The sequence below is a fragment of the Marmota flaviventris genome, chromosome 9, assembly GCF_047511675.1.
Source record: "Marmota flaviventris isolate mMarFla1 chromosome 9, mMarFla1.hap1, whole genome shotgun sequence".
Lineage (NCBI taxonomy): Eukaryota > Metazoa > Chordata > Mammalia > Rodentia > Sciuridae > Marmota > Marmota flaviventris.
The window spans coordinates 6631924-6656101 of NC_092506.1; the positions used below are offsets into that span (position 1 = coordinate 6631924).

A 24178-nucleotide genomic window follows, 5' to 3' on the forward strand; every position below is an offset into this window, starting at 1 on the left:
CTGTTATTTTTATTAATACAAATGAGCGAGCAAGCCAGTGACAAGGGCATTCTGCTGACACATTTTCCTTCTCACTTCTAAGTCAACACCTACTGTACTCCCACTGCCTTCAAACTTTTACTTTAAAACTATTGCCAAGCCGGGCAAAGTATCACATGCCTATTGCCCCAGCTACATGGGAGGCTAAGGAAGAAGGTCTTGAGCTCAGGAATTTGAGGCTAGCCTAGGTAATGTAGTGAGGTCCCATCTCAAACAAAACAAAACACCCAAACCAAACAGCTATCTCCAGAAGTGCCAGCCACTGGTCAGGGCCATGTACTTACAGCTGGTAATCCAAGCCTGAGACTGAAAATGGTTGTTAATCCTTAGGGACTGCATGTTAGCTTAAGTACTTCACAGACAAACTAGTTCTCAAGGCTGGTGGGGCTCATCCTACAAGTGGTGGTCATCTGACTCTGGCAATGAGGAATAAGGGCCATAGAACAGGGAAATGGCAGGATTTGACAAAGTGGGGAAAATGGGGTGTTGACATTAATCCACTGACCCTCAAATCTCTCACTTTGTTATAAAACCTGAAGAGGACAGAAAGATGGGTTAGAACTATCTCACATATTCTACTAGGACACAAACTTTTCCTTATTTAATTTATTAAAGTACCAAAATAATTTTTAAAACTAATGTGCAGCAATGGTTCATGAGGCTGAGGCAAGAGGATCTTGAGTTCAAAGCTAGCTTAAGCAACTCAGCCTAAGCAACTCAGTGAAACTTTGTCTCTAAATAAAATGTTTGAAAAAAAAAAAAAGGCTGGGGATGTGGCTCAGTAGTTAAGTATCCCTAAGTGGTTCAACCCCTGGTAACAACAACAAAGAAAAACCTGACTTGCAGCTCCTTTCTCCTTAGATTTTGTTAGGGCTGAGGGGATTCGCCTGGCACACAGGAGAACTGCACAAGCAGCAAAATGCTGAAAATAAAAAAATGGGAGCCTCCTTCTCCCTGTTGCAGAAGGGAATTAGAAATGTGGAAGGGGATAGCTGGAAAAGCCCATGACTGTGCTGGAACTGAAGCTACCATTGTGCTCATGGTGAGAGGCCAGATGTGGAAGGGACATGGTGCAGGAGTGTCTGCGAGCACACGTGCACACACACATGTGCATGCACGTGTGAAGAGGCAGCGGGAGCAACGAGGCATGGAAGCCAGCACATCTTGGTTTTTAAATACCATTATCCACTACAAAAAACCCAGGACTTCTCAGAGGATGAGTTCATTCCAGGGGTTGGATTAGGGAAAGAACAAGATGAGCTTGGAATATTTTGTGCCAGAAAGAAAAGTGTGTGAAAAATGAAGGGCCATATCAAAAAGGGCATGAAAGGCGGCTTTTAGGGGTTCCCACTGGCCAGATCTGAGACAAATGGAATATCAAAATAGGTAAGTATGTACTAGCATATTAATTCCCATCAAATAAATGTCCTTTTAGGAACCCACCTGCATAACTGGTACAAATAAGTGAATCAACTGGTAAATAGAGGGGAGAAGAGAATGCTCCATCTTATAACAGAAGCCAACTGGTAACACAGGAGGAAGGGTAGGATTAGATATTCACAGTTCAGCAGGTATCAAAGTACTAACCAGTTTAGGCAGGAATCATTAATAGATGCTCAAACTAGTTGGTGAAAAAGATAAGTTACATAGCCTCAAAATAACTCTACATAGAATATTTTTTGTTAATAAATACAAAATACTTACTCATTAATTTTATAGTGGAAAATCCTGGCAGATAACATCTTTGCTCAGTGATAAAATTTATTACCACCAGTCAAGGCACAAATCAACACCATGCAGCAACCCTACTTAGGTGGGTAATTCTGTCAAAACTGCACAAACAGAACTAATCTTGAGACAATGGTAAGATAAACCTGACTGAGGAACCTGGACTCTCAAACCCAGGAGGTCATGAAAGACAAGGAATACTGGGGGACTCTACATGCTGAAGGAGGGCAAAGAGACACAGCGACAAAACACAATCTGGACTCCTAGATCAGATCTCAGGTTACTGAGACATTCAGCACCATCTGACTGGGGGCTGGGGTGAGACAGTGTCAGTGTCCTGACTGTTATGGCGGCATGGAGCTCGGGAAGGAGAGCATCTTGTTCTTAGGAAATTAACCTAGTGCACTAGTAATGTGCAATGGGGTGGCCACGCCTACAACTTACTCTCAAATGGTTCAGAAAAGAAAGTGATACACATAAAGGGACACAGGATAATAAGGCAATGGTGGTAATAAGCTAACAAATTAAGAATCTGGGTGAATTTGGTACAGGAGAATTCTTCATATTATTCTTTCAAATTTTCCATAAACTTGACATTATTATTATTTTTTTAAAGTTAGAACTGGACAAGGTGGTATAAGCCTGGAGTCCCAGCTACTTTGGAGTCTGAGGCAGGAGGATCACTTGAGCCCAGGAGTTTGGGGCCAGCTTGGGCAACCTAGTAAGACCCCATCTCAAACAACAACAACCATAATCAACCACCAACCACCACCACCACCACCACAACAAAAAGAGAGAAAAAACCCATGAAGAAGAAAGTGATAAAAAGAGGTATACCCTGAATTTCCAACAAAATAACTTACAAAGTAAAATTGAACACCTGCCCGCAGGCTGTGGAAATCACATGCTGGGCATGAACAGCTGGGCCCTGCGCATGTCCTGGCTCTCTGACCTACAGGCCAGCAGTTTAAGACTACTCTCTGCTCACCTCTGCCATGTTGATGAGTCCCACAGCCAAGGTCTTATAGCCCAAGATAGTCCGGTTCTTGTACCGCTTCCTCCTTTGCAACATGATCTGCAGCTTGTTGGCATCTCGCTTAAGGAAATGAGGGTACTAGGAGCACAAACAGAATCCAGACAGTTGCTAAGCCACCGTGTCTTGGGGGGTGCGGGGGGTTGGAGTCCCGCTACAGGACACAGCCCTTGTGTGCTTTGGTTTCTACCATCTGTGCACGGGGTAGTCAGGGGAGAAAGAAGTGCTGGAGGGGCTGGCTCTGCCTGGTGCCTGGCTCCCCAACAGTTCTAGGCTCCACACAGTTTCAGAACTGCCTCTTCCCTTGCCATCTGGTCAGGTGTTTTCTCCATGCTTTTCAATGTGGCTACTGGGATTACGGTGAGAGATGTGCCAGGGGGATGAGGAAGGGGAGGATGTGGATCACAAGGGGCAACAGAAGACTGCTGGGTATGTGCTGTGGGTCACTAAGGATAGGGGTGAGTAGGTGGCTATGGCCATATCTAAGGCAAGGGAAGGAAGCCTGAGCTGCAGCACACGTCTCAGCAGCATATCCTGTCTGAGCACACCACTGTGGCAGACTGAGGGACTGCTCTGCTCCTGTTGGGGAAAGCAGTTTCCAGGTTTGAGCACTGTTTGGGAACTAGACTGGCAGTGGCATGTTAGACTAAAGAGCTAGAAGATTCTTACCTGAAGGGAGAAGGTTAACTGGAGCTCTGTCTCCACCAGGCCACTAGCTGGCAGGATGATCTCGTTGGAGCGAAGTATTCTTTTTGACCCCTGAAGCCAAGAAAAACAACTTCTAAAAGCTACAACATTCTCACTCCAAACATTTCACCAGTTTTAGCTGTACTTATTTGAATCAAGCCTGACACACGCAAGCCATACCTGTGCAGGGCTTTCCACTGGCTTTCCCTGCACCTGGAATGTTCTTCTTCTAAGCATACACACAGCTCTCTCCCTCTAAATCTGTGCATCTTGTTCATTGGAGCTCCCTGACCACCATATGTAATTTGCTAATTTCCTCCATCCAGCACTCCTCACCCCTTATCTTACATTATTTATTTATTTACTCACAGGACATTTCACCTTCCAATAGCAGCAGCCCTTGTTACTGGACTTTCACCATCCAACATGTGCTATACACATCTGCAAATATTTCTTTTTTGGGGAGTGGGAGTACCAGGGATTGAACTCAGGGCACTCATCCACTAAGCCACATCCCCAGCCCTATTTTGTATTTTATTTAGAGACAGGGGCTCAACGAGTTGCCTAGTGCCTTGATTTTACTGAGGCTGGCTTTGAATTAGTAGTATTCCTGCCTCAGCCTTCCGAGCTGCTGGACTTAAGGCACGAGCCACTGTGCCCAGCTGGTCTCTGGAACTTTTTACATGCTTCAAAAATTACTTAGGGTCCCAAACAGCTTTGTTTACATGTCAATATTTACTATAGTATGAATTAAAGCAGATATTTTAAAATATGTATTAGTTCATTTAAAAATAACATAATGAGGGCTTGGGGTTGTGGCTCAGGGGTAGAGCGCTTGCATAGCACGCACAATGCCCTGGGTTCGATCCTCAGCACCACATAAAATAAATAAAATAAAATAAAATAAAATAAAGGTATTGTGTCCAACTACAACTAAAAAATAAATATTAAAAATTAAAAATAACATAATGAACAGATTGCATATTTACCAACATGTATTTAATAAAAAATATATTTTCTAAAACCAAAATAATTTTGTGAGATGGCACAGGCTTTTAAATTACATTTTTATTGGGATATAATTCAAATACCATAAAATTCACCCATTTAAAGCACATAATTAACCATCAGCACTGAATCAGAACATTCTCACCACTTCACAGAGGCATTCCCCAGCCACCCACCTCTCTTCCCTTGCCCTGTGCTGCCATTTTTCTACTTTCTGGTTGTAGGGCTTTTCATATATTCTATATGTACTTTCTCGTTCTAGACATTTCATTATAAATAGAATCATATAATATGTGGTCATTTGTAACTGGCTTCATTCACTTAGCATAATGTTTTTTAATTTTATTTTCATTTTTTTGTAGTGCAGGGGGTTCAAACTCAGGGCCTGATACATGCTAGGCAAGTTCTCTACCACTGAGCCACACCCCCAGCCTTATTTATTTATTTTGAAATAAGGTCTTGCTAAGTTGCTGAGGCTGGCTTTGAACTTGTGTTCCTCCTGATAGCCTCCGGGTTTCTGGGATTACAGGTGTGTGCCACTGCAGCCAGCTCAGCTAGCATAATGTTTTGAAGGCTCATATTTGTTGAATCAAATGGATGTATCTCATTCTTTTTATTGCTAAATAATATTCCACTGTATGAAGAGACCCTATGTTACCCATCTACTCACCAGTTGATGGACTTAGGTTGTTTCCACTTTTTAGTACTGTGAATAGTGCTGCTATGGACATAGGCATATGTCTTGGGTATGACCTGGAAGTGGAATTCTAGGTAACATGGTAATATTTTGAGGAACTACCAGACTGTTTTCCCAAGTGGTTGCACTACTTAACATTCCCAGTAGAAATGTATGAAGGAGAGGATATGAAGTTACATTTCTGCAAATCTTTAAAAACATTTTTTAATTGTAGTTGGACTCAATCCCTTTATTTCTTTTATTTTAAAATATTTTTCTGCTTTATCTTTATTTATTTTATATATGGACACGATACCTTTATTTTGCTTATTTATTTATTTAATATGGTGCTGAGAATAGAACCCAGTGCATCACACATGCTAGGTAAGTGCTCTACCACTGAGCCACAACCACAGCTCCCTATTTATTTTTTTATGTGGTGCTAAGGATCAAACTCAGTGCCTCCTACATGCAAGGCAAGCGCTCTACCCTGAGCTACAGCCCTAGCCCCATGGGGTAGCCTCTTAAAGGTTAGTTGCAAAGTAGAATTGCAAACTATATCAATAAGGCTTTTGCATTCATATACCAAAATCCAATCAATTAATGAAAAACGGACATCAATGGAAAAAGCAGGAAATCTGAATAAACTCTGTGACTTAATTAATAGTACTATATTAATGATAGTCTCTTTATTTGCTTTCTTTTTTTTTGGTACCAGGGATTGAGTCCAGTGGCACTTGACCATTGAGCTACATCCCCAGCTCTTTTTCATATTTTATTTACAGACAGGATCTCAGTGAGTTGCTTAGGGCTCTGCTAAGTTGCTGAGGCTGGTTTCAAACTTGTGATCCTCCTGCCTCAGCCTCCCAAGCCCCTGTGATTACAGGCTCATGCCACCATGCCCAGCTATGATAATTTCTTAGTTTTGATAAATGTACTACGACAGAGAAAGATAAATATTGGGAGCAACTGGATGAGTGGTACAGAAACTTTTTGTACTAGCCACTCCCGATGGACACAATATCTTTTTTTGTTTATTCATTTTTTATGTGGTGCCAAGGATGGAACCCAGTACCTCACAAGTGCAAGGCAAGTGCTCTACTGCTGAGCTATAATCCCAACCCTGCCCTGCATTTCTTTTGTACAGTGAGAATTATTTTAAAATAAAAAGTTAATAGTAAATTCCAATCAATTGATCTGTTCTTTGAATGAATCTTTATCCAGCTTGGTTTCGCAGCCTCATGCATTGGTCATTTGGAAAATGCTGATTCACTCAGTTATGCAAATCCTTTGTGAGAGACAAGTGCCTTATATAATCAAGATCATTAACACCTCCTCTTTTCTCCTCACAAAGCCTTTAAGAATCTGGAAGCTGTTAGATTTACAGTGACAGAGGCAGGTTTTTTCCAAAATTATGAATTTCACTTGAAAGCTCAAATTTTATTGTTGGCAATGATCCCTGGGTGCCTCCTTGAAGCCACAGACCCACCTTGCTGGTTATTGAGATCCCTTCCAATTACTTGAGTCTCAACAACCAGTTTGAGACTTTTTTCAAGTAGAAAATGGTATCCTGTGAAAAAGCAGCACAATTGATAGGCATGTGTCACTGTGCTTCCCTGTGGCCTGCAAGTGTACCCTGCACACTGCCTGTTTCATCACAGTAGCACTCAGATGTGCATCAGGGTTGGGTGACAGTAACTTGGCAGTTTTTACACCTTCCTAAGGGACATTCATTCCTAAGTGAAGCTGGCTTTCTCTTAATTTTGCATGTGGTGGTATGAATGTTTGGAAGACTGTCCCCCCCCCCCCCCCCAAAGGCTCCGGTGTTAAAGGCTTGGTTCCCTGGGGCACTACTGAGAGGTGCTCCTCCCCTGAGCTTCATCCCTATCCCTAGGCTCCTCAAAGTCAGGGATTTTTGCCTGACTTTGAGGAGCCTACCCACTGCCCCCAGGCTCCCACTCCTATATTCCTAGTGCCTGGAACAATATTTGGCACATAAAGAGATGCTCAGTAAGTAATTACTAAATGAATGAATAATCAGGTGACTAAATAAATGTATGTGATAATATCTGTAGTTACTTTCAGTTGCTTGGAAGTAAAATAATAAAAGAATACCCAGCATATTTAGAGTTTTTAGTGTAATTTATAGAATATTAAACATCTAATTGGGAAATAAAATAAGTAAATTTTTTTTTTGGCAAAAGGTTTTAACTGCAGAAAAGGCAAAAGCAACTAGGGAATGCTGAAAACCATACCAACAGTGTATGGGGGGAAAACAACAGCTTTCAGTAAAGGAAACAACTCCTCAAAACTGGAACACTGCCTGTGACTTAGAAATGGGGACAAAACCAGGAAAGGAGGACAAGATGCTAAAAGCTGCCCCTTCACATCATTTCTCTCTCACATTTGTTTTTTCCAACACACAGTGTCTGGGAATGCTTCACAGATTTGGAAGGACGTATAATAGGGAATCAGAATATAAGGTGGGACATGCAGGAATCCACAAAGAATGCTGGAAACCATTCAAGTTTTCCCCAAAACAGGACCAAAAGGACCTGAGGAGCTCAATGTATGATTCCCACACTGTGAGGACCTCGGATGGGGATTTTAATGGAGCCAGTATTAGCACAATAAATTGCTGCCTAACAGTTGCACCAGCTAATAGTTGGTTAGTCGGGAGTTGCCATATTTAGCTCATCATTTTTCAATGAATAAGATTCAGTAAGTACACCATCCTCAAGCTGAAGAATTCAGTCCTTACTTAATGACTGCAAAGGCACTTCGGAATCTCACTAAGCTCCAGGGAGTCGTCATTAGAAAGGCTTTGTGGAGGAAGGTCTGGTAATGGAGTTTAATGAAACAAACTGCACTCTCTGGTTTCCAGTCCCAGCTCTGCCACATGGTGATTAGCTGGCCCAGGGAAGCTCCTCCACACTGCTGCAGCTATTCCTCCTTCTTCTTTTCCTGAATTCAGGAATACTTAGAGTATGAACACTGGTGAAGTATCTGAGTTCCTTGAGAATACTGAATTAAGTGTAATTAAGTACAAGGAGTTAAATGTTATTGTCCAGAAGATAAATATCCCAGCACATGTTATGCTGCCAGTTTCTTCCACCCTATGGAAAACCTCCAATGTGCCTCCTGACCCCGATGTCCTAGGACTAAGACAGAAACTGGCCACAGCCACACTAGTCATCACTGAGCAGTTCATAAAACACTCTGGCCCCTCTCAGGGGCCCTGGCAGGCAGGAAGGGCACTTGAGTGAGAAAGTAAACTGAAAGGAGGTAAGTGCCATGCTAAGAGGCAGAACTGAGACTCAGAAGGTCATGTGCTTAGCCGAGGAAGAGAGAGATGTGGCCCCCAGGGGCTTTCTGAAGCCCCAGTAGTGGGCAGATGGCCATCCGGCTTCCCTGGTCCTCGAGCACATACTGTCCAACTCACCTGCAGCTTCACCGCAATGACCACTGAGTTAAGATCTTTGTCCATTTCTTTTAGCATGACAAGCTTCTTCAGGGTCAAGCTGAATAGCCTAGAAAAATACAGAGAAAGAAGACCGGGTCAAATACAAGGAACTTATGAGGAATTGAGTCTGATGGGAGGACCTGCTCTACCAGGAAAGAACGTGAGGAAGCCACTCTCGGTCCAGAGTTTTCCCCTTCAGCAAAAGCATGTCCCTTTATTTGATTTGTATACTTGAGAAGTGAACAAAGGCATGTTACTCCATTAATCTCTGTGCAAGCCCAACTACCCCAAGCCAAAGCCAACACGCTCAGGGCAGGAGGTGGGGAGGCCGTGCCGTTATTTGCCCGCCCAGGTCTTCCTCCACCTGCCACCTAGGCACACCTGAAGCCTTCATACATGGGAGTTTTGACAACGTGGAGATAATCCACACGAACACATCAGAGGACCACCTGGCAGGACATGATTTAAATGGTCACAAATTCACTTTCACCTGAATTTTTTTTCTAGATAAACCTTCAGGGCCACATAAGAAAACTGCCTTTGACTAAAAGTGATAGGACCACCCTCTGCCTGCTGTGGCTGCCTCCTAGCAGGGCTACCCTGTCCTCCTATAGGAGCCAGGAGGCAGATCTGGGCGCTGCTTCTCACTTCCAGTCACAGCAGCTAGAGTCTTCCTGTCATCTCCTTGGCAAGGTTCCAGAGAACAGGGACACGTAAGGGATGCTGATGCCCAGAGACATGACAAGGTGTGGGAATCAGACTCTATTTATGTTTGCTCTCTCCCCAGTTGTGGCTCTCTGGGCCCATCTCTTGTTGTCCGTCCTTGCACCTGAAGTCCAGTCACCTCTTCAGCTAGCAGTGCTCCTACCAGCGAACACCTCCCCAGCCAGTAATGGCATCCTCTGAGATCAGTCCTGCTGGTTCAGCCACAGCCACGTGGGTCCACACACTTGTCTCCCAAATCTCTCCCTCCTGCCTGCAGCATCCCAGGCTCTCCCTTCCCTTTAGAGTACAGGTGTCGCCCCCCCACCCCTGCCCCGACCCCAACCAGGCTCTCCCTATGCCACGTGGATCAGTACAGTTCACACATTGGTAACTAAGAAACACAGTTGAATCTTCATGGTTAGGAAGGAAGGGGAGCATGATGGGGATAAGCAAATGGCGACTGCATGTGCCCAGTTTTATTTCTCATTTGAGGCTGCTAATTATGAATGCTGCTGATGGGTTAGGTTTATCTCTGTTTCACAAGCAAACATTTTCCACCTCCAGACTGATCTGCTGGTGCTGAATAAACTCACTGCAAGACAAAAGCTCACAGGAGTGAAACTGGGACACATGTCTGTTACTTGCTTTGCACCTACTCCTCTGCTCTCTTATGTTTCATGGGGCTCTGGGCCAGCCTTCCTCACTCATGATACATATGATATTGTAGGATAATATGGCAGAATTATGTTAGGAAGGAAGAATACATGGCAGGGCAAACAAACCTTCATACCACAGCACCCAACAGAAATAAGAACCAGGAAAGGTCCAGCACCTTAGGTAAACCAGGAAAGGTCCAGCACCTTAGGTAAGGCAACAGCTAGACTGGATGTCTTTAGTGTTGGCTGAGAGATGAAACCCAACACAGTGATTTTCTAAATATATATATATTTTTTTTAGTTGCAGATGGACACAATATGTTTATGTGGTGCTAAGGATCGAACCCAGTGCCTCACATGTGCTAGGCAAGCGCTTTACCACTGAGCTACAATTCAGCTCCCTCCATAGTGATTTTAATACCATTGCAAACAGTATGACAAGTTTTTTTTTTGTGTGTGTAACAGTATTGACTCAAGGGGGATCTGAGGTCTCCAACACGTTCTAATTCTCCAAAGCGAAAGAACAACCCTGCCACTTCTTAAACACCTGCCTTGCCCCAGCAGCTGGTATTGTGTCCATTTTACAGATAAGGATGCTGGGAAGAATTAAGAAACTTGTCCAAGGTCACATAAAAAGTACTTGAGCAGAGATGCAAACATAGACCTATCCTGGTCCAGCCCCCAATTTAAGTTTTCTCCAAAATCTCACATTTAAACACAATTTATAGAAAGACTCCTAACTGTAGTTCTGAGACTGACAGAGTCAGGCAAGCCACTGTGACTGAAGGTGTCTCAGGGTTAGGAGGCTGAACTAGGTGTCCACCCAGGGCTTCTGTCAGTCCATGTGTCACTGGCAGGAACCTTTCATGCACTTAGGATGCAGCATTCAAAGCCTGAGGGGTCCTGACACTTGACACTGATGAGATCCTACTTAGATCAGTTTTTCTACTCAGTAAACAACTTTGCACTAAAATTATGAAGACTGACAACTCCACATGTAGATGAATATGTGCAGCAACCAGAAATCCCATATGTGGCTTAATCCCATTTAAGGCACAAAATGATATGATTACTCAAGACAGCTGCGTGGAAGTTCATGACTAGATGTTACATACACACACCTCCTCCCATGACTGCTCCCAAGAGGACCCCAGAGAAACCAAGGCACAGACCACAAAGATAGGCACAAGAAGATTCAAAGCAGTTTCACCTACAATAGCCCCCAAATAGAAAGAATCTCCACGGCCACCAACAGAAGAAAGAACAAATTAAAACATGGAATAGAAAAATAACAGAGTACTGAGGCCTGCAAGAACACGATGCTGAGCCCAGAGCCAGGTGCAAGGCTGCACACTGTATGGCTGCATCCGAGTGAAGTTCACAAGCAGGGGAGGTCAACGCACAGCGACAGAGCACTGGAGCAGGTGGAGACACTGAATGCGAAGGGACACAACGGACCTCTCTGTGGTAACTAGTGACACCTGTGTGGTCATGTGGGTATAAACACAAGCAAAACACATATTGAAAACCCATGAACCCATTGTATGCCAACCACACATCAATTAAAAGAGAGAGACAGGCCAGAATCAGGGCCCTAGAGCCATATGGACTCTGCTTTGAACAGCAGCCAGCTAGGGACTGTTCTAGTCACTTGTGATCCAGAACAAGAACTGAATTTACACTCTAGTGAAAGGGCACAGTCAATAACCTATTAGCATAATAATTAAGAAAAGTATGTAGCAGGAAGATTGTGAAAACAGAGCCAGGAGAGGGGATGCAAGGTGGGGCAGACGAGGCAAGGAGGGCTGGCAGGCCTCCCGGAGAAGTTCCAGGTGAGGAAGGGGCCACACTCCAAGGTCTGTCTGCTCACCAGGCCATGGCAAGGAGGCCAGTAGGACCCAAGCCAGAAAGGGTCACATAGCCAACCCAGGGCTCTGTAAGTCAGACTGAAGACTTGACTACCACTCTGCAAAAGAGGGGGCATCACTAGCTCTGAGAGGCAACAAACATGTTTTACATTAATTTGATCATTCTAGGAAAACATATATCAATGAAAAAAAAATAAGCAAAAGTTGTGATTGGCCCTCTGCCAAAGAAGGTCCACAGGTTAAAAAGAGGCTCACACAATCAGTCACTAGGGGTAAAGGAAGGGAGCAGGGTAGAAAGGGGAAAGTTAACAGTGGTCTGGAGGGGACAGTGGAGGAGGCATGGCAGTTTGAACTCTGGGTACATTGTGAAGATACAGGTTAGCACCTGGCCTTTGGCTTGAACACCTGGGAAGGGGGTTATCATGAACTGAAATGAGGAAAACTGGCAAGAGTCGGTCTGGGGAGAGTTCAGAGATCAAGAGTTCAGGTTCAGACATTAGGTGTGAAATGTCTCAGACCTCTGAGTGGAGCCACTGAGTAGAAAGTACGACATGTAATCCATCTCTGGGTTATACACGTAAAAAGGATAATATATCTTGACCAAATAAATTCTTCATCATCCCAGGAATGCAAGATTGGTGTAACATTAGAAAAATTAATTAATTCATTAAAAGACTAGACATATGATCATTGCAACAAGTGGCAGAAAATTGATTGAAAAATCATATCCATTCCTGATAAAAACTCTCAGAAAAAAAGAAAAAGAAAAACCCTCTCAGCAAACTAGGAACAGCTCTTTCTCAATCTGATAGAAGGCACCCATGAGAAACCTAAGGTAGGCCCTTCCTGATGGTGAAGAATGTAATATTTTCCCTGTAAGATGAGGAGCAAGCCGAGACCATCTATTTTCATTCAATATTGCAAAGGAGGTTTATAATAGGGGCAAGAAGGCAAGAAACAAACAAATGATGTCCAGTCTGGAATGAAAGAAGTAAGATTGTCTTTATTTTCAAACAATCTGATCATCTATGTAAAGAATGTGATAAAATCTTTTTAAAAATATTAGAATAATGAGTTTAGAAAAGTTATAGGATACAAGGTAATATACAAAAATCATGGTATTTCTATATACTAATAACACATAATTGGAAATTAAAACAAAGGGCTTGTCTCAAGAATATATAAAGAATTTTCAAAATGTGGTAGTAGGAAAACAAACATATATGAAAAAAAAAAAAAAAAAAAAGCAAAAGTTGTGATTGGCACTCTACCAAAGAAGGTCCCCAGGTAAAAAGAGGCTCACACAATCAGTCACTAGGAAAATACCAATTAGAATCACAATGAGACACACTGCACACTTTCCAGGATGTCTACAACTTAAAAGACTGATCACACCAATGTTGGTGAGGATGTGGAACTGCTGGAACTCCCCCAACACATAAAACTATTTGGTCACTTTGGAAAACAGTATGGCAGTTTCCTAAAAAGTTATTTCACTTCTAGGCATTTACCCCAAAGGAAATATATATGCCTACACACAGAGCTGTACCCAGACGTTCATAGCTGCTTTATGGAGGCCCTAAGCAACTTGGTAAGACCCTGTCTCAAAATAAAAAGGGCTGGGGATGTGGCTTGGTAGTGAAGCAACCGTGGGTTCTAGTACTGCAAAATAAACTACAAAACCCTTGCAAAGCTGTGTGCAGTGGCACATGCCTGTAATCCCAGAAGCTCAGGAGGCTAAGACAGGAGGATCGTGAGTTCAAAGCCAGCCTCAGCAATGGTGAGGTGCTAAGCAACTCAGCAAGACCCTGTCTCTATTTTTTTTTGGTGTTGGTGCTGGGGATTGAATCCAGGCTCTTGTTTATGTGAGGCAAGCACTGAGCTATCCTTAGTCCCTTGAGAACCTGTTTCTAAATAAAACACAAACAAAAATGGAAAAAAAAAGGGGGGGCTGGGGATATGGCTCAGTGGTTGAGTGCCCCTGAGTTCAATCCCTGATTAAAAAAAAAAAAAAAAAGCCCTGCAAAACTAGAAGTGACCAAATGTCCATCAACAAATGAGAGGATAAATCAATTGTGAACATCCCAAATGGAATACCATTTGGCAGTAAAAACTGCAGATGCACCAACCACATGAGTCTCAAAATTATTTTGAGTGAAAAGAGCACACAAAAGGGTACCAGCAATACTCTAGACAATGGAAGCTAATCTACAGAGAGACAGGAGGCATATCAGTGGTGGCCTAAGGACAGGGGTGTGCAGGAGAGTGTTAACAACACAGGACAGGCCTCAGACTGCTACCCATGACAGGTATTTGGGCCCCTGGATTTGGGGAGGATTAATGAAATTCCAGAATTCATGCCAGCAGCTCACTGCTCCTGAACTGCTTTTACCAACGTTTCAGGCAAACACCTGCTTTCTCTGTGCAGTGTGTAATTTTGGCACGTGGGAGACAGAGGGCAACTCCCTCTGCAGCTCTCAGGAAGAACCTGGGCAGACACCATTTTATGTGCTGTCGCATCTGCTGCTGGAGGATGCTGGAAGCCCCTGCCTGGTGAACCCAAGATCTCCTCCCTTGGTTGCCAGAGTCACGTCCTTTGCTGAAAGAAACCACAGCTGTGGGCATGACTAAATTCCAGGTCCTGAGTCTTGGTGAATCCCTGAACCTGGGGTGGTCTTGGAGACCCCTGAGACAAGGCTGGGATGGGAAGAAACACTAATAAAAGGACACTTTTGGGGGTGATGGATATGTCCATTGTCTTAAGTGTATGATGGCTTAATGGGCTGTATATGTCAGAACTTATCAAATTGTATACTAGAAATATGTGCAGTTTTATTGTTTCAATTATACAATAAAACTGTTTTTGTTTGTTAAAAGAAGTGTACTAGAAATTAGCTGCTTACCCAAAGTCTCTTCTCCCCTTCCTAATTAATAACAGAGCAGTGATCTTTGGCTGAGCATACTGCCTCTTAGAATAAAAGCCCTAGCTGGCCAGCTTCCTTTACAACAAGGTGAGAACACTGACTACAACATGGCAAATGAAATCCAAGTAGAAGGATTAGATGGGACTCCTGGGGAGGTCTTTTTAAAGGGAGTTTACTCCCCAGCCAGGGCCTCCTCTTGTCCCTTCTTCTTCTGCTCTGCAATGCAGCTGATGGCTGGAGCTCCGCAGCTAACTAGGGCCATGAGGAATCCATGACAATTCAAGTCATGTGCCAGGAAATGTGAATTAGAAAGGGGGCCAGGAGCTCTGTTGACATCACAGGATGTCAATGCTGGATCACTCCTGGAGTGTTTACCTCTGGATTTCCCATTTTATGTAAGAAAGAAATGAAGAGCTATCGTATATAAATGTCTTATTTGGGGCTTTTCTGTTAAAGCAGGTGAGCCTATCCTTTAACATACCAGGAACCAAACTTGCTAGACTACAAGTTTCTAAACACTTTTAAGAGCAATGTGGCTGAATTATTCCCATAGTCTACTTTAAAGGAAAAGAAGGAAGAAAAGATATCTCAGAATCTGAAGGGAAAAGAGATCTTCTCCAGGAGAACCCATGCCTGGCCTTCCACATTTCCAAGAGCTCACTCAGAAGCTCATGCTGCTGCGGGAGAGTCAGTTTCCCGGGACAACCGGGGAATGTGGGTACAGGCTGAAGGCTCCTCTGTAACTCCCCTCCAGCCACAAAATGTATGGCTGAGTTCTCCAGCTGGTCCACCTCTGGACTGCTGGTGAAAGTGCCCTGGAACTCAGGCCAATGATCTGCCTTTGAAGTAAAACAGAAGGCTACAGGACAGCAATTCAGAGGCTTTCAGGAGGCAGTCCAGGTCATCTGGCTTAAAAATAACTTTTCTCTCTCTCAAGGTATTTGGAAAATGATGTCATTTATTTTCTCCTCTTAAAACTCCATTTAAGAGCCAGGTATGGTGGGTGGCACAAACCTGTAATCCCAGTGACTCAGGAGGCTGAGGCAGGAGGATGTTAGTTTGAGGCCAGCTTGGGCAACTTAATGAGACCCTGGGTTCAATCCCCAATACTGCCAAAAACAAAAACAAAACCCAACACATCTCCATTTGGAAACCTCAGTCAAGGTTCTCAATAATAAAACCATCACAGACCAGCAGGTCACAGTCCCCTGATCACCCAAAGGGGTACTGCCTTCTGTATCTTGCTGATTCCTGAGCCACCCCTTGCTTTCTTTGTTGTGTATTCTTTGGTTACCCTTGAGCCTCAATTCAACCCTGATGGAGACCACATAAGCCCTCTCCACCCATTCAGTGGACATTCCTCTCCACTGAGCTCTGTGCCAGGAGCAGGGCAATACGGAGAAAAAAACTGCAGTATGTTCTCTGCTTTTGAGCATTTATAACCTAGCTGAGAGGACAGGATTTTAGTCTATCAGTGACTTAGCCAGTGAAGGTGACAGCACATAGTGAGGTGCTGACTTACATAAAGGAAGTCACCCAGGAGCTGGCAGAGGCTTCAGTGAGGACCTATTATTTGGGCACAAGCAGATTCTCTCAAGGAACTGTTTTCTTTAGACCCTATTAGACAAAATCTGAAGCAGTTAGGCTGCCAATTTGATAACTGGGACAAAAATATAATTACAAGGACCCTGAAACCTTCTAAATTATTCTAGTTTGTGCTTGACTGTAAGGTAAAGGAGAAACAGCCTTACATAACATCTACAAATGATCCTCAGCCTGCATTTTGCCACTGTTTCAAACCCACTCCCTTGTGAATCATAACTAGAGATGTTCGGCAAGAGAGAGAGAGTCCGTCCCCCATCTCCTTTCCCACAGCACATCAATGAACAGTGAAGTGGCCACGAGGTGAACACAAAAGGGGGAAGAAGACAAAGAAAGATATGGATGAAATAAAATATGGAACAGCCAGTTTCTGAATCAAAATGACAGTCCTTTTGAGACCAAAGCAGATAAATGTAAGAATAGAAGACAAGTGACCTGGATATTCCTTTGTCATTCCCCAAAATGGCTGTCAAATGAGCAAGTCCCTTTTTTCGCCACATTAGTGATTTAAACACAAGGTGGGAAGGATAAGCTCTGCCTTCCCTCTACACAGAAAAGATGGGAGATAAACAGAAAAAAAAAAAAAAAATCACAGGAGAGCTTTTCCTTTGTGAAAGCAATGTTTATTTCTAGAACTTTCTACCTTAACAGGCACTGTAACAATTTGAAGCTGGAGTGAGCTTCCGCAACAATCGCATGAGCGGGTAAATTTCTGGGCAGTGTGCTTTTATTGCTTATGAAGTTACCTCAATTTATGGAGATATTGAACTCATTACTTTATGTGAAATAGTATGATTTTGACTGTCAAACAATGAATTAAAGTATGATTATGATTATGATTATTTTTTTAATCCCTGCCTTTGATGTACCCCTTAAATAAACCACTAGAGCCATCTTCTTTTGTCTAGCTCCAACTCTTGTGTGGACTGGATCTATCAGGGGCTCCACTTTTGAAAAAATATTTCTGACTCTTTGTCTTTTGTTCTTTTTATTTATTATTTATTTTATTTTTTGCATTATAATTCTTAATACACCATTATACAATAATTTATCATCTCTGATTATATATAAGGTATGTTGATTATTTTTAAATCAGTAAACTTGAAGGATTTTTCAAAAACAAAGCAACTAAAGGTTTAATCCCAAAATTGTTCCAATGAGGGGAAAATCAGAGAATGAGAAAAAGACTTGGAGCCAAACAAAAAAATAGAACTGTGAAACATGCTTAGGCATTTTTCTTTCCCAGGCCATCACATGTGAATTCCTACAAGGTGGAGGGACAGAAGGCAGTATGTATACACTGAATGTTCAGCTATTCGGCATAGGATTATTTTGGGGGTGTCCACGCCAATTACTTGCACAGACCAAGAACATTTACAAAACCTCCTTTCTCTCTCTACAGCATCCTTGATGACAGCCTTCTGGAGGAGAAGACAAGCCTCAAATGTGAATGGCAAAACCAGACTCTAAAATTCTCAGGCCCAAAGTAGCTCTTTTAGACTGCAGAAGAGACTCAAGTGCAAGCTTCCTCTTCCACAAAACAGAACTGCTGAGGAATATGAAAAGCTCACATCTGCAGACTGCAAAGCCTGGCATGTCAGAAGTGCTCAAAGATGTCAGGAGCTCCCTCAGCCTCAGCCTTTGTTGAACAGACCCTCCCTGTTACCAGTATCTGACAAACCCCAGGCACTGTTACCAGTATCTGAAATTCCCAGCAGTCACTCACTATCCCCTCAACTCATGTGCTTCAGTGATCAAGGCAGGGGAGGACGGTGAGGACAAAAACAAGCAAAAAGAAGCCTTCTCAGATCCAGCCCAAACAAGCAACCAGGGCAAGAATTAATTAAGTATTTAAAACAAAAATATGCCCAAGGGAGACTCCCAAGGCAAAGATAGTTGAATATTAGGGACTTACTAATACATGTTATTATGTTAATTAGTTTAAAAAATATATAAATATAAATATACTTACTGTATTAGATGCTAAAATTCAACATATTCCTAATTTTAAAAAGGCCTTTAGGAAAAAAAGTAATAGAAAAAAGAATTCTTACTATCAATTTTAAAATATATATGTTCTATAAATAGCACAGACAGGAGACCAGAATATTCCTTCTGAGGACAGGAAGAATATAAGGGCCTATCTTGCCAGGTAATCCCAGTGACTTGGAAGGCTGAGGCAGAAGGACTGCAAGTTTGAGACCACCCTCAGCAACTTAGCAAGGATGTGTCTCAAAATAAAAAAAAGGAATAGGGAGGGATTGGCTCAGTGCTAGACCACCCTGGGGTTCAATCCCCAGTAATGCCGAAAAAGGGAAAAAAAAAAAAGAAGATAATAATGATAAGGGCCTATCTCCACTACTTAGATAAAACTTCTCTAGAAAGTTGGCTGAAGTATTGAGATAAATGGCATAAGAGATAATATATGACTGTGTACTGGATCTCAAGAAAATCAACCCAAAAGCTAGTGGAGACATTAAGAAAATATGAACATACAGAAAAATCAAGATTCTGCAATAGAAGGGTAACCAATAATAATGTATAAATAATTGAAAAGTAAGTAGAGGCACAGGCTAAAGTACTCAGAGGAGAAATGAATTTGTAATTGATTTCAAAATACTTTAGAAAAAACAGATGATGCAAGTAGGACAAAATATGAACAACTCTTCAATTTAGAAGATGAATAATATGGGGGTTTGTTAAACCCTTTTCTACTCTCTACTTTTCAGTTGATTTCAAACTTTTCATAGTAACAATAACAAAAGCCAAGAAAATTCTGGGAAAAGGAGAGTAAGGTATGTATGAACATGTACTCAAGGCCAGAGTAATTAAATACCATGGTATTGGGAAAGGAACACAGAACCCAGAGCAGGGAACAGAGTCCAAAGCCAGGCCCAAGTACACAGAGAACCTCACTGTGTACAGGAAACAGATACTACTCAATTAATGACAGTACAGTATTGGAAAGCCAGCTGTCTGGGGAAAAAAAAAATATGGATCTTTATTTTACTCCTCACACCAAAGTAATCTTCAGACAGATCAAAGCTTTGAGTAGAAAAAAGCAAGTAAGCAAGTTATAAAAGTACCAGAAGAAAATATGGATGGTTAAAATGAAAAATCCTGGGGTTGGGGAGGACTTTTTTAGGCATGATGCCAAAATCAGAACCCATAAAGGAGCTGATCAATAAATTTTAAACCAAAAACTTCTATATAGCACAACAAATAATATAATAAACAATGATCACAATAAGACTTAAAAATCTTAAAAACTACAAAAAAAGTAGCAATAAGAAGATACCCCATGATTAAAACTGGCAAAGAATACTGACAAAATAATAAAAAGGAGTGGTGAAAAAATATAAGCAGATGTTTAACTTCACCAGGTCAAATAGATACAGACAGCCAGACTGAAAATGGGAAGAGCGACAACGTCCTGGGTAGGTGGGATTCGGGAACACGCACATCCATGAACCACTGGGAGAAATGAAAACCATGATCAATTTTCACTTTTACTTATAGGTGGAAACATTTTTAATATTCATACTCTTTGAGCTAGTAACCCACATTTAAGTATTTACCTAAGGAGATAAGCAGAACAGTCCCCATAGGGAACTGGTTATTATAAATTATATTCATGTAAGAAACAAGGTGTATTTAAAACAAAGAATACAGAGTTTCACATATTAAATGGAAAGGAACACATTTATAATGCAATAATTATGGAGTTATTCCATTTTTGTTAAATCTCACACTCAATTTTCATGTAAATGAAAATTGTTCAAACAAATTGACATAATGGTCACATTTGGACATGGGGTTTTATCTTATTTCAACTTTCTTTAAGTTTTTTTTTGTATTGTTTACATTAAAAAATTTTAAAAACCTATTTTCTCATTTAAAAAATTCCTACTTCAATTTTAGGAGAAACATTTTTTAGAAGGTGGTACTTACTGAAGCTGGGTGACACGGAGGTGGAGGATCACTATGCTATTTTCTTTACATTTTTGAAAATTCGTAAGTTAAAAGATACCCAACAGGAGAGAAAGGAACAGGCAATAAATTCAGAGGGCCAGAGTTCATTAAAGGGGACACAAAGAAAAAGTATCTGTGGTAAAATGAACTCGAAGCCCATTCTTTTTTTGTTGTTCGTTTTAGTGGTGCTTCGGAGGGAATCTGGGGCCTCATACATGATAGGTAAGCGCTAATCACTGAGCAACACCCCAACCCCTTAAAGCCCATTTATACAACTACAAAGAAAGGTAAAGATAAAACAAAGTCAATTAGAACTCCAGAACAGTGGAGCTGCAGATGGAAAACATGGGCCAAAGAGATGAGATTTAAATAAACAGAAACCTTGAGTCTATGAGACAGATTCCCTCTGATCAGAATGGGTATATGCTGATGCTGCAAACAGAACTCAGTTCCACAAAAATGCTCCTTAGTATTGGAACATTTATGTATTAATTATGCTAGATTTTAAGTCTGTCAGAAATAATATATTTAGAATTTTGTAACTATTTCACATATCATTTTTAACCTTAAAGTTTGACTTGTTTTGAAAAGATGGGGGCCAAAAATATATTTGTAATTTTGAAATGTGACTGCATACAATCATATTTTGAAACTTACCTAGAATATTAAAGAATATGCCAATTCTTAGAAACACAGATCTACACTTTAAGGACCATTCCTAAAATAATTAAAATGACAAAGAGTTTTAACATGATGTTAAGATTTACCATAGGAATCACTGTTGTTCAGCTATCAGCTTAATTGTGTATGAGATGATACATGGCTAGAGGTAAAGCTATCTCAAGATTTAATGAACAAGTGTAATTAGAACATGTAACAAAATTCTGACTGCAGATTATTTGAATTTTAAAACTTTTCTAATAAGTTAATAAAAGCAAATTTATTTTGAAAACATAACAGTGCATTCCATGTCTGCCACTCATAGCTGAACTTTATTTAGACAAAAGAGAAAAAACAGATTAAAATATGGGTACTCAATTTTATAAGCATAATTTGCAAGTCTGTTTGCAAATAGTGTTATATAATAGAAAACTCTGGACTATAATTCTCAAAGACAGATAGTGAAATCACTGGCCTTTTCTAGCTGTATGTTTTCCTATTCTCCATCTTCTGTTTGAGAGACAGATACATACACACATAACAAGAAAACAAAGCAGTTAGGTTGACTTTGTAGGTCTTCATTGTTAGTGATTCTTTAGTGCTTACTGTCAAAATATAGGTTTCTATTTGTTTTGGTTGACAGCTTTCTTTAAATTATATCACTGAAAAGGATATTAGTTGTATAAAATCAAACAAAATATTTAATTTTTATTATTATTAAATTTTACAGGTGGATGTTTCTTATAGGTTTTTGCTTTTATTTTTTTCTGAAATACTTAATTGTGCAGATTGTAAAACAGATTTGTGTATTTTCATTTAGGAACACTTTTCTCCTTAAATTGTTCTGCACAAATGACTATTTTTAGGGAAAATAGTTTTTTATAGCCACTAAATTGTATTTATTATTTTTGTACATGCATAACCAAGGTGGTGAGGAAGTAATATTTTATGGAATACTTTTGTTCTATTTGAATTTTTCCTATACATTTATTACTTAAAATTATCACTAAGAACAGTGTCATGAAATCTAGGTTGAGAGTGAATACAGTAAATATGAGAACATGTAGTTCAAATAGATACCATTTCTGAAGACAAAGGGAGAGAAATACTGCCACTGCCAAGTAATGGAAGTATAAGGGCAGTGTTCATGTTGTGCAAGTATTTAAGAGAATGTATAAAGACAAAAATCCTACTTTCATGGATATAAATAGTTTCTTAAAGTAGCTGGAAGGGGAAAAATAATCTAAAATACGAAATGCAGCATGGTCGCCATATTGTAAACTGTGCCAAGGTTATACAAATTGTAGCTGTTATTGATCAGAGTTTAATTATTTCATCATTTTTACTTTAATAGGGGATAATGAATGTCAGAAAATCTGTAATGTTTTATTTGAAAGATGTAAATAATGTATATAGACTTATATGTGATGGGATGGGGGAAGTATTTAAATTCTAGGTTTTTTTTTTAAAGGAAGAAACTGAATGTTTATAAGAAAATTAATAAATAGTTACTATGTTTGGCCATGAAAAAAAAAGTGCTCCTTAGTGAAACACACTCCAAAAAAATTTAGGGTGGGGCTGGGGAAGTGGCTCAAGCTGTAGCCCGCTCGCCTGCCATGCCTGTGGCCAGGGTTCGATCCTTAGGACCACATACAAACAAAGATGTTGTGTCTGCCGAAAACTGAAAAATAAATATTAAAAATTAAAAAAAAAATTTAGGGTGGCATATGCCTATAGACCCAGCCACCCAGAGTATCACTTCCAGGGTACATAGCAAGACCACATTAAAAAAGAACAAAAAACAAAAGCCAGGCACAGTGGCACATGCTTGTAATCCCAGCAGCTTGGGAGGCTAAGGCAGGAGGATTGTGAGTTCAAAGCCAGCCTCAGCCTCAGTGCTATGCTACTCAGTGAGATCTTATCTCTAAATAAAATAAAAAATAGGATTGGGGATGTGGCTCAGTGATTAAGTGCCCCATACCAAAAAAGAAATACGTAAGATGAATAAAATCTACAAAAGCCCCAACCAAACATTTTCTCACATGTCAAATTTATTGCTCAAATAAAAACATGTAATGAGAATGGCTGATTTGACCCTCTAAATGAGTACTTCAACAAAAAAAAAAAATTATTTGTACAAGGCAGAACAGGACCTGTGTTTGGCTAAAAAATACTGGCTAGGCCCTGAAAAGAAAAGGAAAGCAAATGGCAAATAAAAATATGTTCAATCTTGCTAGTAAAAAGAAAATACAAACAAAACCCACTGCAAGATAGCATTTCACTTTCACTAAACTGGCAAAAATGATCACTATAACAATATCAGGTGATATGATTAGAATAATCGGAGCAACTGAAGCCTGCTGGTGGGAGGACCTGGCTGATGTGGTGGAGCGGGAGCACAGATGCACCTGGGGCAGTGGTTCTCCAGGTATCCTTTGGCATGGCACTCAGGAGCTCCTGAGTCCCCTGTAGGAGGTGCTGGAGACCCTCATCCCAGCCACAAGAAGTAAAGCATGTGATCTGTAAGAGCCATGACCCCTGACCACTAGGACAGATGGAGACTTTGTAAAGTGGAAGGCAAATCTGGAGAAATCTCAAAATGTAGCAGAGTGGCAGTGAAACAGTAAATATTACAGTTAGGCCTGGAATATAGAAGTTAGAAAATACAGTACTCTTCTAGGAGAAACAGATTAGGTAAGGGGCATTCAAAGAACTAATGGCAGAAAGGTGCCAGAATTTATTCAACCTCCAATTTAGAAAGCCCAACAAATCCAAAAAGAGGGTAAACAAAAACAAATCCACACTCAGACATGTTACTGCAAATCTGGAACACCACAGACAAATTAAAAGCTCCCTAAGGGGGAGGGGGAAAGACAGATTAGAAGCAATCAGACAGTTGAGTTAGGGGGATTTGGCAGGAGGGGAGGGGATGGAACTGAGCTATATTCCATCCTTGACAGCTGACTTTAAGAAAAACTATTTTAATGAGGTTTGATTTACAATTATATTAATCATTTATTTTAAGTGCACAATTCAATGATCTTCTGTAAATTTGCTGATGGTACAATCATTACCACAGTTTTAGAATGTTTCCATCACCAAGATCAGATCCCTTGAGCCCATTTACAGCAAATCCCTGTTCCCATTCTACTCCAAG

At 41.0% G+C, this 24178-nt stretch overlaps 1 protein-coding gene across 2 annotated transcripts in view; it reads right to left on the bottom strand.

Annotated features, from left to right (window-relative positions):
* Positions 1-24178, bottom strand: part of Pacs1 (phosphofurin acidic cluster sorting protein 1) — a 138344-nt gene that overhangs the window by 25528 nt on the left and 88638 nt on the right. For both annotated transcript variants that reach the window (XM_027944396.2, XM_071616037.1), the window contains exons 2-4: positions 8614-8701; positions 3470-3559; positions 2756-2881 (exon numbers count right to left, since the gene is read on the bottom strand). In XM_027944396.2, the coding sequence (XP_027800197.1) occupies positions 2756-2881; positions 3470-3559; positions 8614-8701 (304 nt within the window). The remainder of the gene's footprint in view (positions 1-2755; positions 2882-3469; positions 3560-8613; positions 8702-24178) is intronic.